The sequence below is a fragment of the Struthio camelus genome, chromosome 5, assembly GCF_040807025.1.
Source record: "Struthio camelus isolate bStrCam1 chromosome 5, bStrCam1.hap1, whole genome shotgun sequence".
NCBI classification, from domain to species: Eukaryota; Metazoa; Chordata; class Aves; order Struthioniformes; family Struthionidae; genus Struthio; species Struthio camelus.
In genome coordinates, this window is record NC_090946.1 from 5,822,155 (window position 1) to 5,839,591 (window position 17,437).

Genomic DNA, 17,437 nt, shown 5'->3' on the forward strand with positions numbered 1-17,437 from the left:
TTTATACTCTGAAATCATGCCCTGTAGAAACTGCAGGAAGAATTTATATCCCAATGATATTTACAAAGTTATGTACACAAGAATAATTACTTAGCTTCTGCATGCATCATTTCTGCTATGCTTTGAGGATCAAATCCTTAAAACAAAAAAAAAACCTCAGAGAGAAACCTTGCATTTATCCCAGGCTCTTGGGGAAAAGCTCACTCGGGTTTTTTTTTTCCTTTTTTTTTTTTTTTTTAGGTGCCCCCAGAGAACCTTTGATAATTTGCCCTGTGGGCATGGGATGCAACTTAAATCTTCCAGCCACATCAAAGGCTATGATAGGGATATCATTCTGGTTTCAGAAAGACCGATGGAGCTTGTATCTTTAAATTAAACTCGACAATCAGTGAGTATGTGCCTGGGAATAACTCTGGATAAATTAACCTTGAGAGAAAGGGTGAATTTTTGAGACTTTCTGAAACAGTTGTATGCTGGATGACTAGGGGCTGACTATTACTATATTGGCTATGTGACTATATGCCTCAGTTATCAACCCAAAAACTTCGTGTATATAGGCAAAATCCCCTGTCACCACCTAGCTGATGAAGTTTTATCTGTACGTAGTTGCACTGCAACAGAAGAGAGCTGTGAAGAACCGCGGAGGTGCCAGCACGAGGTAGGCAAATCAAGGATCTGGGTAAGAGCGTAGTGGTAAAGAATGCAACGGAGAAGTGAAAGAAGGGGAGACGAAAGACAACGTACGTTGGATAACACCTTTAAACACGGTGTCGGAACGACCCTGTTAGATCAGTTCAGGGGAAGTGGACAAGGAGCAGAGCGCAGGCAGTGTTTAGGAGATCTCAGTGGGCAAACGACAGCCGATCTAGATTCCTCGTTCGGCAGCGTGTTCAGGGAAGGGTAACGCAAACCCCAGCTCCAAAGGGGAGTAGCGAATAGTAGCGACGGAGAAGGTAGTTTTGTTGGTGGCACTTGCGTGTCAGAATTGTGGTGGCTTATAACAGAAACCTGAGCCTCGTCCAAGCCTCTTAAAAAATGTTAAAATTACTGAATATGCAGATAACTGTACCTCTCCACAAAGAATCTATGGGAGAACAGGATGGGGAAGGACTTTCTGATTCAATGAATCCACTCCTTTGTGGAAGCAGGAACCTTGTCATGAAAACCATACTGCGAAGTTAAGTTCCCCCTGGGAAGAAGAAAAACCCTGGTATTTTCAAATTAGAGATTTATGTTGAATTCAAATGTTACGTAACAATTCCTTATGTTAGGAAATTCAAGAGGCACGCAATCGATAAGGCTTATCTGGGAAAAAATGACTGAGAGGTGGCTTGGTTACTGCATGGAATAACTTTAATGGGAAGAAAATTGCAAAGATTAGCAGGTTGCTGAACGTGAGGGCAGCATCTAGAATAAATGAGTTGAGCTAAACATATCTCACAAGCCACCCGAAACAAAAGAAAGATAAGATCACGTGTTAGAACACCAAAAAAGACAAAGCATGCATTCTGTCCTACAGTGCACGCTGAGGTGGACAACTTCTAAGAAAACATTCATCATTTGAAGCCATGCTATTGGATAGTGTCCAGGAGTCGCAAGAAGAAACGCTGTGGGTATATCTCTTCCTACTTACTACTGAATGTATCTGTGAACCTAGAGATGTGACTAAGGGAAACACGAATGATTTGGTCCTATTCAGTGACTCTTCAGAAGAGAGCTAATCAGGGATATCCACAGTCACGGAATAGGTTAATAACCAAAACAGAATGGGATAGTTTTCTCTTGAGGCTATAAATACATAAAAACTACTTTCAGGCATTTTAATCTCACTTTCATTGACAAAAACATGTCACTAGAATGTCAGAAAATCTCTCTAATGCAGTCTATCTGTTAAATGCAACAAGCTATTGAATATAATATTGGGCTCTGATCTGCCACATTAATTTTTCCCCAAATAAGAAATTCCTTCTTTCCCCTCCCCCCCCACAAGGGAGGAATAAACCCTCCCAGTCATGCCCACATATGGCAAAGGATTTGGACTGTTCATAGGAGAAAGCATTTTGCAAGACCAGATTTTTTTCCATAATGCGCCTGTCAAAGCTAGTTCTCCTTAAGATTTTTCTACAGTTATGATGTATTGCTAAGAGATTGTTTACTTAATTTCCAGATTTTTTTTTTGATTGTTTTCAATCTTCAACTTGCCTATTGAGGGCAGCTAACTTATATTTTCTTCAGATAGGTGGGTTGGTCATTCAGGAAACACTAAATGGTGTGTTAGCTTCTGACACTACCTGTCCCTGCTGCTAGGAGAAGTGATTTCACCTCTTCTGTGTGTTTCTTTCTACCTCCTCTGCCTTGGTATCAGGAGAATGGCTCAGGGAAACCATTCAGAAGTGATGGAGTTTATTCTCCTGGGTTTCACAAACCTGCCAGGACTGCTCTTTGTGGTCTTTTTACTGATCTATGTCACCACTCTGGTGGGGAACCTAGGTATGATCATACTAATCGGGACCGACTCTCAGCTTCATGTCCCCATGTACTTACTCCTCAGCAACCTGTCTTTCCTGGACATCTGTTATTCTTCATCTGTAACTCCTAAGCTCCTGTCAGGCCTCCTTGCTGAGAGGAATACAATTTCTTTTAACGGCTGCATTACACAGTTCTACTTTTATGCAGTATTTGGCACTACAGAAGCTATCTTTCTGGCTGTCATGGCCTACGATCGCTACGTGGCCATCTGTGAACCCCTGCGCTATTTGTCAGTCATGTCCCCTAGAGTCTGTGTCCAGCTGGTAGCGGGCTCCTACGTTGCTGGGACCCTGAATGCCCTGGTGCACGCTGGCGCGCTCTTCCAACTGTCTTTCTGTGGCCCGAATGTTGTGAATCACTTCTATTGTGAAATCCCTCCGCTCTTGCTACTCTCATGCTCTGACACCCGCATCAATGAGATGGTGATGGTCACGAGTATCGGTTTCATCATAACAACCTCAGCCTTGGCCATCTTTGTCTCTTATGCCTGCATCCTGCTCGCTATCTGGAATATCCGCTCCGTGGGGGGCAGGCAGAAAGCCTTCTCCACCTGCACCTCCCACCTCATGGCTGTTGCCCTCTTCTATGGCTCTGCTGCTTTCTTGTATCTATATCCCCTTTCCAATCACTCAGAAGATCAAAGAAAAACAGCTTCCCTCTTCTACACTGTGGTGACCCCCATGCTGAACCCTTTCATCTACAGCCTGAGGAACAAGGAGGTGAAGGATGCCCTCAGAAGAGCGACGAAGAAGTTCCTCTCTGGAGTGTTTCCGTAGGCCTTTCTGCAACCAAACTGAAACAGGCATTAATTGTCTTAGTGGAGGGAGAAGGAATAAGCCTGATATCTGACCCAATAAGGGCATTTTCTGTGCATGTGGTGAGAGGTACTTACGCTGTCTTCTGTTGAACACAGCAAAAAGTCTGAATTATGAATGCATGGGGGATGTCCTAATGTTGGGGTCCTTCAAAGAATAAATTGCCTGTAATTATGATTTCCTCCAAACAGAAAGAAAGAAAGGGAAGCAAAGAGAAAAACTATCCTAAAAGCTTCTCACTTACATTGTTAGTGGAATGTTTGGAGTAAACAAACTTATAAACAGGACTAGACTATGTACAATTGATCCTTTTTAACAAGGAGGATTTATGCAATGTTGCAACAATACTTCAATTCTGTGGCTTGAAAGATGTGACCCAAAAGAGAATGGAACAAGCTAAATAAAGAATTTATGTTGGGGAAGGACAATGCTTTTCATAACTTTATTTCCACATTTTTTTAAGTAGTTGTCTAAGGTTTTGCTGTAATACAATAAACTTGATGTATTATTTTCTCTGGTTTCTCTGTCCAAGGGTGAAGATAGCTTTTGCTGTGGCATAGCTTGTCTCAGTGCTTCCTATATTGCATGCAGATCACTTGCACTGTGTGTGATGCTTTCCCAGATGTGTCTCACTTATGGACAACTTCCAGGCTGCAAGTTACCATGCTGACAGTTTGCCTAGGAGCAAGACGGGTTTTTTATCCCCCAAGGCCTAGTGTTGTTCAGCTTGGTCTGTGAGCAGTCTTTCAAGGTACTGCCTGAGCAGTCTTGGATAATCCCAGGATGTCACGGCCATTCCTTAAGTGTTGATAACACAGAAAACCTCCATGCTTCTGGCCAGACCCTATATTCAGACAGGCCTGACTCATTTGATGGCTCTGGCATGCTCACTGCTGGCCAGAACTTCCCCCACCATAACGTCTCTTGTATGCCTCAGGGCATGCAAAGTTCATTTTCCGATTAGTAAACTGAACTTCAGCTTGCTAATACTTTCTGCTTCCCAGGGTTCACAGAGGCAGGGATTTAGTCATCTCAGTCCAGGAGTCATCTTAGCTGAATTTAAGTGCCTATAATGTAGACCTTCAGGTCTGAGTTAGGCACCATTGACTTCTGTTATGGAGAGAATGAGGCATTTGCGGGGGGAGGTTGATTCATCTGATCTATTTTAAACATCTATTTCAGGATAAGATGACTTTTCTGGAAAAATGCATAGTTTTTTTCCCTTTGCTGCTAGGCAGCTAAGGGTGATTAGCTGCCAGGTCTACATGGCAAATATGGATTTTTTGTTCAGAACAATCACATTCAGGGCATATTCTAAAGAGTTAATTTAAGCATAAGGGGGAAAGCTTCAGCTCGTCATGCTAAAAGTATATATGGCCACTCTAAAATTAATATTTCATGCCGGGGGGGTCAGAATATATGGGTACTTGCTGCTGAGTCCCTCAGACAGAACCTAAAAAAATCTTTCCAATTTTTACAGGGCATCCATTGCCTACAGGATTTTCTCCCACACCTGCTCAGGACCCCCAAAGAATTAAGACAACAGCATTTCTAGGCTAACCCTGAGAGCTGAGGAGCAAGGAAACTACTGTGGGCATCCTTGGAAACGCACTTGGCCCTGCCCAGTCTGGAGATATTGCCAAGGGGAGCGCCATTTCCCACCACTGGCAAGGGGGACATCAGTTCTCCACAATTTGTGCGTTGCACACACCGCTGCCCTTCTGCTTCTGCAGTATGACCACTTCTCCTGTGGCTCTCTTGAAATCAGCATTTTGATGTTTACATCTGGTGAGTGCGGGGCCTTTTAAGGTGAAGCTTCATGCTTTGAGGAGTAGCTCTGCAGGCAGCTCATCTGTGCTTGCCTTCTCTCTGTCCGCCATCCCTGGTCTCTCCCCCTTTCCTCTCTTCTGCAAGAGGCAGCTGTGCTTTGTTCCAGGATAACTAAAAGTGCACCCATGCCAAGCTGTTTTGTCTCAAGACTTCTCAGCGTTATAGTTACTGGGTCAGAGAGAGAGGGAGACTCTGCGCACCTCAGAAAAGGGTGTAGGTACATGCTTCGGGCAGGCAGTTCGGGGTCAAGATGAAGGCTTTTAGAGGCTTGCTTTGATAGCTTATGGGATGGGTATCAATCCCAAGGTCTTCTGCTTGCAAGGTGCAAGTGTACTTTGGACACTTCAGAGAACCGCTGATGCACGTGAACAGAGCCAGCACAAGCCACCCCACCTTTGGGTTGTTTTCAGGGGTCCTGGAACATGGCACAGCTAAAATATTGAATCAGGAACTGTAAGTTCTGGCCCATGCAGGAGAGCAGAGATGTATCTGCAAGCAGTTTTCAGATACGCTCTTTGAAGCTGGCACATGCAAGATAGGACTGTGGCTTCAAAAGAAGGGTGATGATTAGCAAAATGCAAGAGTTATTTCAGGGGCTGATGAACTACAGGTACTTTCTTTGCAGGAAGTTTCTTTCAGTAGGTCCAAACAAGCACCTTTAGGCCAGTAGCGTGTAATGAAGAGATGACATGAACTTTGCTTCATGTGCCTTACTGTATGTCCTAAGAAGCCATGTTCACACAGGTGATGCTGAACCAACACTCAGTAAGGGCAAAGTGACCCAAAGGATATGACACCACAACTGATTTATGTAGGAGCAAGTATTGACAATCTCATGAATAAGAAAGAGAGGAAAAATGAGGAGGAAAAAACTCAAAAGTAGAAGCTTATAAGCATGGGGGATATGGAAGAACTGGGTATGGTAGATGTTTCAGAGTCCTTCAAAAACCACACCCCAAAAAAGTGAGAATGTAAAACTAGATGTTAAATAGTCATCTATAATTCAGTTGAGCACAGATGTTTCTTGCATGCAAGAAAGTTTCTGGAACAAAGAGAAATGCCAAATGGATGAAGGAGCGTCTGAGCTATGCTTTTTCTTTGATATAAAGGTCACTGAGGTAAGATACTAACGTCTTAAAGAAAGGCTGATATTTTATATGGATGGATAGGAAATGTTTCCCTAGAAGATCTAACTAAAAATGCCAGAACTGATTTTTTTTTCTTTTAAAAGCAATAAAAGAGAATTTTCTCCCCATAAACCTGGCTTTGACTCTCACAGAAGATCTGGATACAATCTCTAGTGTTTTAATAACAGGATGTCTTATTTAATATTAAAACAAATTGTAGCAGAAGAGTTCATGAGTGGTTTTCCCTCCTCTTCTTCCCTCCCCGCCATGACTAGCACGTGCAAGAGTTCTCCAATTCCCAAGCCTATTTCCTAATCCTTCAGTCTTTATTTCTTGAATCAATTCTTTTTAACTCTCCATGATTCCAAAAGAAAATTGTACACAAAAAGAAGTAGGAAAAACACCCTAGTTTACCCCTTATTTGACGAAAGTAGTTGTGTTTACTTAGTATCGGTACGTGTCTCCTCCTTAAGGAGCGATTTTCAAAATCATGAGCTCCCAGGAGAAATTTCCGCATGACACAATTAGGAAGTTACTGGCAAAACCCTTGTATATTGTCATAAAAGGATCATATAAACAGTGGTTTTTCTTGGTCAGGAGTTGATACCCTTTATGGCTGGCAAATCATTCCGGCTTTTCACACAAACACTTGGAGAAGTAGGGGCTTCTTTCCCACATCAAATCGTGGTCTAGGAGACATCAAGCACTGCCTCTGTGTCTCTGACAAGTTGAAAAGGCCTCTGAAATGTGAGCAAACAGGTGGGTTGGGGAGGACCTCTCAATTTTAGCCTAAATTGTGACATGAAGAGCTGGTCTGTTAGAAAGGGCGTACTTCAGATAGGAACCTGTTTGTGTATGAAATAGTCACCTTGTTTTCCCTGAAATGTGTTTTGAGACAAACCTTCAATATGTTGTTCTACAGTTCCTACTGCCGAGCTTTGCGCTTCCTGATAAAAAAGATATGTATTTATCTACCCTTTATGGGGGGGGGGAATGAATATGCTGACTTTGTGTTTCTCTGTATCTCTGCTTTCATACAGCAACTATGTTATGATGATGGATGAAGGAAATCATACCCTCATTGCTGAATTTGTTCTCTCAGGATTCTCAGAGCAGCTGAATGTCCAGGTCATCCTCTTTATAGTGTTTTTAATCGTCTATATGCTCACTCTGTTAGGGAATCTGGGGATGATTGTGTTAATCCGAATGGATTCCCGGCTTCACACCCCAATGTACTTCTTCCTAAGCAGCTTATCCTTCTTAGACATCTGCTATTCTTCCTCAGTCACGCCCAGATTGCTCAAAGATCTTGTAGCAAAGAGGAAAGTCATTTCTTACTCTGCATGTCTTACACAATTTTATTTCTATGCTACCTTTGCCACCACTGAATGTTACCTCCTGGCTGCTATGGCATATGATCGTTACATGGCTATCTGTAGCCCGTTGCTCTATACAATCTCTATGTCCAGCAGAGTTTGTGCCCTGCTGGTAGCTGGCTCATATATTGCTGGGATTGTGAATGCCACTATCCATACAGGGTTTGCATTTCGACTGTCCTTCTGTGGTCCCAACGTCATCAATCATTTTTATTGTGAGGGGCCCCCACTTTATGCCATTTCTTGCACGGACCCAACCATCAATGAGGTTATGATGTTTGTTGTGGTGGGCTTCAATTTGTTGATAACCAACCTGACCGTTCTTCTCTCCTACACTTACATCCTGGCCACCATCCTGAGAATGCACTCGGCTGCGGGCAGGTACAAAACCTTATCCACATGTGCTTCCCACCTGACAGCTGTGACTCTCTTCTATGGATCTGCTGCGTCTATGTACTCACGGCCTAGTTCCAGGCATTCCCAGAACCTCGACAAAGTGATCTCTGTGTTTTACACCGTGCTGACCCCCATGCTGAACCCCGTCATCTACAGCCTGAGGAACAAGGAGGTGAAGGGTGCCCTCGGGAGAGTGATAGATAGGAAACATTCATCTGAAAGATAATTTTTCCTGATGCTTCAGAAGAATTGAGAGGTCTCTTTAGAAACATTTATGCTCTTCTATATCTGTAGTACTATGGTATGAAAAGAAATAGCGCTCTCCTGTGAACTAGTGGTGAGCAGCCGGACATGTGTTTTGGGAAACTTCTGCCTTGTTCCCAAACATTTGGCCATTAACTGCTCTTTGATTAAATTGTTTGTTGAGCTGTCTCAGTAACGTATGCATTTGTTATGCTTTCCTTTGTGTTTACAGTCTTATATTAGTAATTTGAGGAATGTAGCCCTTTGGACCACTTGTGGTTTGAGAATACATTAGCACTTTTATCTCGGATAATGACAGTGAATAATAGCTAATGCTGTCAGTGTGAGAACGATTATCAGAGCTCCTTTCATATCAAAAAATGGGCAGATTTCTGATGACCGCACCAAAGTGTTTATAGCTCATTGACCGTGAAACCTGGTGATCGAGCCAGAAGATCATGGTTCAGCTCCCAGAAGTGTCACAGACTGCTTATGTGACATGAGGTAAGTTGCTTAGGTGCAGATTTGCCCCGTCTAAGTAAAGTGCCTCCTACGTTCTCTTTCTAATCGGTAGGAAAACAAATGTCTAGGACTGATTGAACTCATGAGACGTTCATTGCCTTCTGAAATGCCTACCTCCTTCCATAGGCTACAGGGGGATCTTGGATTGCATCCTGTGTTGCTAAATTAGGCACCGTCTTTCCATGTCAAAGGCAGGTCAGATGAATCTAGGGTGAAAGAGACAATCTAGCCAACTCCAACTTGAACATATAAAGGCATGTGTAAATATATGTGCGCGCACACACACATTTATTTATTTATAAAATAGACAATATGATATGCTTGTGTGTATATGTATATACATCATGCATATTTACATAGGGTTTTGATGGGTTGCCATTTTGATTCTTGGCTTATCTGACTTAGTTTTAAGATCTGTAGATATAAATTACAGGATGTGCATTCACAGATACCTAATGCAGTTTTATGTCTAGAAATTGGGACTTAGGCAGATACCCGTGGTCAGGAAAGTCTTCCCCTCCCTCAAGAAATCCCTGACTCTAGGGACCAAGCAGCTTCCTTTTTTCTTAGCCTGAAAGCTCCTTAGATGCCTGAATGTAGACACCTTCACCTCAAAGGCAGCTGTCTCCGCAGGTTCATGTTCTTAGCTTCTTCCTACTTTTCCTATCGTCCTTTCTAACTCTAAAATGTGATGTGATATTTCCAGCCAGTATGTTACCATGAGCATTAGTGATCCAAGAATGTCTCAGCTGACGCGGCTTATCTCCGACCTGGAGTATGACTCTGGCCATACTCTTGTCTGGGTGGCTTAATGGACTGTTCAGATGAGCCTGCAGCTAATGGAATAGATAAGGTATGTATTTGTTTTCGGAACAAAGAACTTTCTGATGTATTTTGTAGTACAACAAAAACAGCCACCAGAACAGAAAGCTGTGCCTGCTTAGAACAAGAACATCACTTATTAAGGCGGCCAGGATTAAGACTACAGTCTCATCCGTCAAGGTCACTGTCCATCACTTCTTGTGAATCAAAACATCTAACAATCTCTGAGATATCGATACAAGCTAGAGAAACAGTCTGTAAATGCAAAAGCTGCTCAAATATTTACTTTTTTCCCCCTACCCCTCCTGATCTGACTCTATCCACACCAAGGTCACTGAAATCACTTTATGTGCATTTCTGCTATGCGTTTGCCCAAACAGGAGTTTCAAAAGATTAAAGGGAACAAGCTTGGGATCCTTGCATGCGGGTCCTGGAAACTCTTCCTTTTGCTCAAGGGAAATCAGTAAGTTCTTCAGAAAAGAATAACTTCCCTGGCTCTCTGCTGACTTTAAGTGCAGGCAAGAGAGAAGACTTTTCCATGAATCATTTAGTCAGAGTTTGTATTTCAACCCATTGTATGCGTTGTCTTTGTGCCTCAGAAGAAGCAAAAGGTGCCTTCGATCACAAGATGTTGAGTGAGTTCAGGAACCTTCTACTCTGAATTGTTGCAGAAGATTGAATTATGAGGAGGAGAATTATTCCCTCCTCATGCTTGTCTTTAAATAAAATGTATGTTTAAATGAGTTATTTGACTAAACACACCCAGGAGGCACCCACGAGATAGTGACTCATATTCTTGACAGTTTCCTTCTTCATTTCCATAAGCAACATAAACTGCATCATAGAGATGATGTGTTATGCTTAGCACAGATCATATTTACTCCCATAGAACAAAAACGAGAAAGCACCTGATTAGGGTTTTTTTTTTTTTGCTTGCTTTCAACTATGTAATCATTTTGAAAACAATGTTGTCATTTCTCTGATTTCTTTTTTGCTGCTGTCGCCTACTCTCTCATGCATATTGTGGATTGTGTGTGTGTGTGTGGGGGGGGGTTCATGTCATTTAACCTCAGCCATCCATAAGTTAGGCGTTAGCTCAATACAGTCCTCGAGACTTCCTTTCAAGTCAACAGAGACAGAGAAGTGGATATTTCCCATGGATGATTCATCTCACCTCTCTTAGATAACCATATGATGATGGGATGACTCAGCCTCCAATGTTGCCTTTCTCTCTGGGTTAGCTATAAAGGGAACTTGGATACCCAAGTTTTAGATGGCTAGCTGGAAGATGGGAATCCCTTTCAAGCTCTCTTACAAAGTGTTTCTTATCAAACCTATTTTTCTCTGAGACCTGTGTTTTTCTAGCCTTAGAAAAAACATTGTTCTTATATTCCTAATCACAAAGAAGGACAAAGCAGAGAGATTCTTGATGATTTGTTTCCAACTATATCTCTGTCTTCACAGTTATTGGATGATATATCAATAATTCAAGGAAATCACAGCCTGATCACTGAGTTCATTTTAATGGGACTGATAGACTGCCCAGATGTTCAGGTCCCTATCTTTCCTTTTTTCCCTTGTGATAGATCATCCTCCTGTTGGGGAATTTTGGGCTGATCACTCCCATCAAAAATTAATCCCAGACTTCACACCCCCCCCATGTAATTTTTCCTGAGCAAACTACCCTTCTTAGATATCTGCTATTCCTCCTGCATTACCCCCAAAATGCTGTCAGATCTATTGGCAGAGAGAAAGGTCGTTTCTTCTGTTGGATGTGTTACCCAGGTTTATTTTTATGCAATCTTTGCCACTACCGAGTGCCACATCCTGGCCGTGATGGCATATGACTGCTGTGCAGCCATCTGTAGCCTGCTGAACTATAAAGTCACCATGTCCCAGAGGGTCTCTGTTCTGCTTGTACCTGTCTCATATTCAGCTGAGACGGTAAACTCCGTGGTACACACTGCCAGCACCCTCCATCTGTCTTTCTGCGGTCCCAATGTCATCAATCATTTCTACTGTGAAGGTCCTCCAATATTAAAGCTCTCCTGCTCCGATACCGGTGTCAGTGACATAGTCATGCTCATGTTGGCTGGATTCAATATGATCACCACGAGCCTGATCATTGTCATATCCCATGCTTACATTCTGGTTACTATCCTGAAAATTCGCTCTAAGCAGGGCGAATATAAAGCCTTCCCCACCTGTGCTTCCCATCCAACGGCGGTCACTGTCTTCTATGGGAATGCTGCGTTCATTTTTTCATAGCCGAGCTCAAAACACTCGCTGGATCAGGAAAAGGGGACGGTGATCCCCGTGCTGAATCCCCTCATTTACAGCCTGAGGAACACGGATGTGAAGGATGGCCTGAGGACACTCCTGATGGGGAGGCTTTTTTTCTAAAATAAGTGTCTAAAAATAATTGGAGTACAGAAAACGGATTTACCTTTGAAACAGGTCTTCCAGAAGGCACAAAGAGTGGAATTCACACAATCTACTTTCAATTAGGTGAACAGACTAAGACAATTGTCTTAGCTTCCGGGACAGAATATGAAGAGAAAAAAGGACCTCCAGAAAGTGTTTCCAGATAGGGGTTACAATAGAGGTAAGATGAGGTGACAGCTCCTTTCATTTGCTTGTAAAGGGAGCCTAGCTAACTGTCTTATTTGTGCATAACTCAACATCTGTAAGTCTCAGTGAACCAAATTTAGTTTTCAAAATAAAAACAGAACTAACATATTGCTGTGTATTTCCCAACGTGTTAATATCCTGCCTATTTCTAATGGATGAGCTCTAAGGCTTACCCTTAAATATAATTGACATTGATTTTCCAGATCAGTTTTGAGTGATCTGCTTGCGACGAATCCCATTTTGCACACAGCTTTTTCTCTTCAGCCAGCCAACTTTTAATGCAAGTGGCAGTTTCTAGCCTTTATAATCCCATATAGAGATGAGTAGCTAAAATGAGAACAATTATAAAGCCAGGTACCTCTCACTGGAACTAGATGAAATGATAGCTGTTTCTCTCAAAAGTACTAAAGTTAACTTTTTCCGAGTACCTGAATGATATAAGTCATGGCCTTTGCCATCTTGAAAATGGAAGGTGGTTTAATTGCTCACATATATCATTCATTTTTGGAAAGTTTTTGTCTAAATCATCATTATCCAGGTAAGAGGAACAACCACCTGAAATTCCTTTTTTTTTTCCCTGAAAACTAAGAAACTCTTATACATAACAGAACGGCTAAGAGATCAGGGAAAAAGTGGGAATCATAATTTTTGGGAATACTTACTTGGGTATCTGTACCTGCCCCAGACTCTTTCCTTCAAATAGTGGGAATCTCAAAAGAAGAATACAAACTGACAAAAAGATGTGGTATCTACCACACTCAAGTGTACTTCACTGCATGCTCCCACAAGCTCCAGAAAAGAGATATGGATGAGCTAATGAGGCATGCCTAATGTGACATAGAGGAAGGTATCTTAACGGTGTGACAGAATCCCCCAAACCTGGTGAATACAGTGCTGTCTCATCCAGACATCACCATCTCTGGGTTTGGCGTACTTAGTTTCTCTCCTAGGATGCCACCTGTGTAGAAAGGAAATTCCCTTGCAAGTTCTGTCCATAGTCTAGGTGACAACCTGAAGGGAGAGCAACGGACAGCCTGGGCACGCTAGGGAATGACTCGGGTTAGTCCATGCAACATTTAAAGGGCGTCTATTGTCAAGTGCGCGCTTATCTCACACCCTATTATTTGGAAACAAGCCCAAGGAGATTTTAGAGACGCTTCAGAGGAACTTGCCAGAAGAGAGAGCCTCTTGAAGATCCTCTTGAAATCCCGTCACCTATCGTCTACCTCACTCCTATAATTCAGCAGGACTCTAGCTCTGATACTAACTGGACATCTAATTCTAATTCTGCGCTGGCCTGCTGCTCCTTCCTGAACATCACTCCAGCTCCCATCCTGAATGGCATTTGGCTCGCCAGAGAGCTCTGAAGTCTTGCTCAATCCTAATCCGCTCACTGTTTGGGTTGAAAATGCCCTTTATAAATACTACCTACCATCCTCGCCATAAGTATTGCTCAGGCTTTCATCGCTTTCCCCAAACAGGTCCTAGAAACCCCACTTGAAGCCCCCAAAGCCTTTCTTAAAACTTCCCCAAGAGCCCTGCTTCTTCCCTCCTTCTGTCACTGCTTTGTTGTAGTCCTGTGCCCAGCCAATTTAAGTGTCACCAATGCTGGTAATAGACACTAGGCTTTATAACAACAATTAACTGTCACAAGTCTCCGGCTTGTCAAGCCTTTTCTGGTCTTGAACTTTTTTTAAGCTTGATTTTTAGCTGTATTTGCAAAATTATTTAAGAAGCTTCTGCAGTGCCTGCAACTATCAGATAACAATTTATCTATCATCTCTTAGGTGTAATGGCAAAAATTACCCAATAGTCAGATACCTGCTGCCTTTCCTGGCATTTTGAGCATATTTTCATTATGTCATTACTAACCTGTTTAAATCAGTTTTGTGAACTGTGTGATTTTTCCCCCCAAAAGAAACCATCATATCTAGGGGAACGACTAAGAGACCTGAGCAATTACAGTGCAACCTATAGACTAATAAAGAAAAAAAGAGAGTTAAGCAGTAACAGGGTGGAAACATACAGAAAAAAATCCCAAGCAGACCCAAGACTGAAGTGGAAGAAATGCCCGCCATGCCAATGCTCCCTTACCTATGACCTCCCTCTCCAGCCACTTTGCATGGTGCTATGCAGTACAAGAAAACTCTTCCCTTTTCCTCTAACTGCTGGCAGCCTGGCTGCTGCTTTGGGTGTGCTATTCATACTTTATGTGAAATTTCCTGAGGCTTGCAGAGACAGCACTTCCAGGCACACCACAGAGGTCCGAAAAATGGCAGGGCAGGGCCAACATAGCTGGACTAATCATGCTGTCCTACAAGGCAAGGCATGGTGGTTGTGTGCTGGAGAGGAGCTGGGGCAGAATGTGTAGGGAAATAAAGAAAATAGGTGTGTTAGTAGCGTTGCTTTTTGACTATGATGTGCCACTTGCAACACATCAAAAGACATCAGTGTGCAATCATATCTCCCACACATCCCTCTGCAGTGACGGCTGAGGCATCACCCCATGCTCAGGTGCTGCCCTGCCCTGAATGCTGACAGAGGGCTTTCCAGACAGCTTCTAGAAAAAACGGTCCTTCCCATTCCAGCAGGGGTAGATAGGCTCACCAGCATCCTCACATAGGTTGAGGGAGGCATAGCAGGTACCTGCCAGGGCCCTAAGTATACCAACTGGTTCTCCAACCTCTTCTCCCTATCAGGGCTTTGACTGTGGTCAAGGCCAGCTCTGATATGGTGCAGCTGTGTGACCTTGGATCGGGCTGCTAGGAAAAGACCTGTGAAAAAACTTGGTGGGAGTCCCCTCCCTCACTTTGCTTGAGAGCTGCATTTAAGCTCAGCTGCCTGCTCTGGTCCTCATGTGAGCTGGGTTGCAGTTGTGACTGGTTGGGTGTGCTCCTGATCTGGATCCAGGTCTGATTTCCTGGCTGACTCTGGTTACTGTTGCTGGACCTGCTCTGCTCTTCTTCTTTGGGTCCTCTGGGGCTGCCCTGTTGCTGGTGTGGTGTGCCTTGCTGTCAGATGCTTGACCAGCTGATGGTAAGAGACACATAGCTTTGTTTTCCCTCAGACTCTTGTACCAGCAGAGCAGCAGCTTCTGTGATAAGAGTGGTGGACTGGAGAGGTGTGGGAGAGTGAGTCTGAGGCTCCTTAAAAAGTAGTTCCTTAAGTTATTTGTGTCTTAACATACTGACCCTTCAACTCTGGTCCCTGACTTCAGGGCCTGGACTAGCTGTGACAAACCAGCTTTAGAAGTGTTTGTTGCCATTAACAAAGAAGAAAGTTTCTTTCTTGTTAGTGTCTGCTAATTAGTCCCTCATGGCTTGTTAAGAAAAATGAGTAAGGTGACTACAAGTTCACTAAGAAGGTTTTGGGATCATTAGGATAATTCTGTCATGAAACCCAGAAGGACTTGTAAAGGTGATGCCCCCTGGAAGGGTGGCTAGTCCCCAAGGTGCACCTCTTTCTCTGGGAGAAAAAGCAGTGTCACTTGTGGTGGCAATAGATTTAACCTCCTACATGACAAGAGCTTTGCGTTTAGGCCAGCTGAAAGGCATTCTGTAGGTCCAGCTACAACTGCTACTGCTGTTCACACTGGTACAAGCCTATTCATTCAATCCCTTTAAAGAATAAAGGCATCCCTGTTTTCATGACGTGTACAGTTAACAAGCTTTTGTCGGTTCTTGCTGACTGGACAATTTGTTCCTGCCTGCTTTTCACTAATGGAAAGAAAAGCAAAAAAATAATGCAAAAGCTCTTCAAATATGGTGAAAGTTAGTCTAGAAAGAGGTGGTATTTGCTCCTGGATATACTCCTCCTCCTTCTCTGGTTTGTCCTGAACTAAGTACCAGGGAGGATCTTGCATTATACCTAGTAAAGGCTTCAGCTGCTTCAACTGCTCCCAGGGAGCCTGAGGAATATGTAGATGTGTCCAGCAAGTCACCAAATGCAAACTTAATTTACCTAGGCTTGCTTGGCTGACATAAGTCAAGGCTAGCTAGTGCTGGCTGGACTTGGTAAGGATCCTGGTGAGAAGTGGGAGCACTTGCCATCATAGTGTATCCCTATCAAGGCTGCAAGGAATAGCTCTTTTGCCAAAGATGTGGCAGGACATAACCCAGCAAGGCTGGTGCTTATTCTGTGCCAGCTATTATGCTCTGATTTTTCATTTGGCCATCTTCACATACAGCAGCGAGGGCAGCAATTTGACATGTGATCTGCCTTCAGGGGAAGAGGATCTGCCCAGAAACCCAAGCACGAGGTAGCCTTGTTTCACTCCACAAGCTGAGCCACAAGTGGGAGTCCCAGGAGAAAGAGTAAAAATGTCTTTTAGTGAGGTTGATGTTTCCTGATCCTGCTTGAGTTGGACTGCAGTGCTAGGCAGGCAGTGGTTATTTCCACACTCCTGCCTACAAGCATGCAGAAAACAGTAGCAGGTCAGTGAATGGATGCCATGGATATCATCCACTAGCAGTTGTCCTAGGCAATGGAAACCAAAAGTACTTGCCCTTGCCCTGGACGGGAAAGGACCAGCCAAGTAGCAGTCTCAACCCTGGCTCTTAATGCTGTGTCAGGCCTCATAAAGAGGTTGCCAAGCCTGCTGGTGCGCTCAGGGCCCAGGAGGAACCAATGAAGCTTGTTGGACTTCTGTAGATCTCTTCAAGAACACTATAAACTGAGTTTCTTGGGGTTAATGGGCTTGGGATAGAATTTAATGGTGTGCAGTTTTCTTTGTTTCTTTTCTTTTATTCTTAGACTGTGAAGCAAACTGAAATACACTACATACATCCTCCACATCTGATGTATTTCCATAAATCTGTGTTTCTTCTTATCAAGACTTTGGGACTGGTGAATTAGTCTCCCTTGACTCTGGACATCTGAAAACTCATTGCCTAAATCTGAGCTAATGAATCAGGTTCCTTCCAAAATATGTGGAAATGGAGGATATTTCATCCCATCCCATCCTAAAATGGATGATTAAGTCAGGTAGGATGAATGGTGCAATAGGAGCAGATCTGTATAGTGAAACAGCAGGTGCCAAGGAGTCAATGTCATGTATGTGCATTTTAGGACAGTTTCCTTTGGACTTGATTTATTGGAAGCCAAATTGCATTAGATGCACTCCTAAGCACATTCATTTTTAATCTCA

At 43.2% G+C, this 17,437-nt stretch overlaps 2 protein-coding genes, 1 long non-coding RNA gene and 1 pseudogene across 4 annotated transcripts; all 4 read left to right on the top strand.

Moving 5' to 3' along the window:
* The first annotated feature begins 256 nt into the window (after positions 1 to 256).
* LOC138067383 (uncharacterized) lies at positions 257 to 1,592 on the top strand. Its single transcript, XR_011141244.1, has 3 exons — positions 257 to 388; positions 558 to 658; positions 1,520 to 1,592. It is a non-coding gene; the product is annotated as an uncharacterized lncRNA (long non-coding RNA).
* Positions 1,593 to 2,369: 777 nt separating this feature from the next.
* LOC104149121 (olfactory receptor 5AR1-like) lies at positions 2,370 to 3,527 on the top strand. The gene has a single exon (XM_009682602.2). It carries the CDS (start codon positions 2,370 to 2,372, stop codon positions 3,303 to 3,305), a length of 936 nt encoding a protein of 311 aa, XP_009680897.1. The 3' UTR covers positions 3,306 to 3,527.
* Positions 3,528 to 5,024: 1,497 nt separating this feature from the next.
* LOC104149110 (olfactory receptor 5AR1-like) lies at positions 5,025 to 8,299 on the top strand. 2 transcript variants are annotated; one of them, XM_068944049.1, is made up of 2 exons: positions 5,025 to 5,132; positions 7,342 to 8,299. In XM_068944049.1, the coding sequence occupies exon 2, from the start codon at positions 7,352 to 7,354 to the stop codon at positions 8,297 to 8,299; it is 948 nt and encodes a 315-aa protein (XP_068800150.1). In that variant the 5' UTR covers positions 5,025 to 5,132; positions 7,342 to 7,351. The 2 variants fall into 2 exon arrangements, with proteins under 2 accessions (XP_068800150.1, XP_009680885.2); XM_009682590.2 differs by lacking the exon at positions 5,025 to 5,132 and having other exon boundaries at positions 7,301 to 8,299.
* Positions 8,300 to 11,286: 2,987 nt separating this feature from the next.
* On the top strand, positions 11,287 to 12,063 carry LOC104149122 (olfactory receptor 5AP2-like; annotated as a pseudogene).
* Positions 12,064 to 17,437: the final 5,374 nt, after the last annotated feature.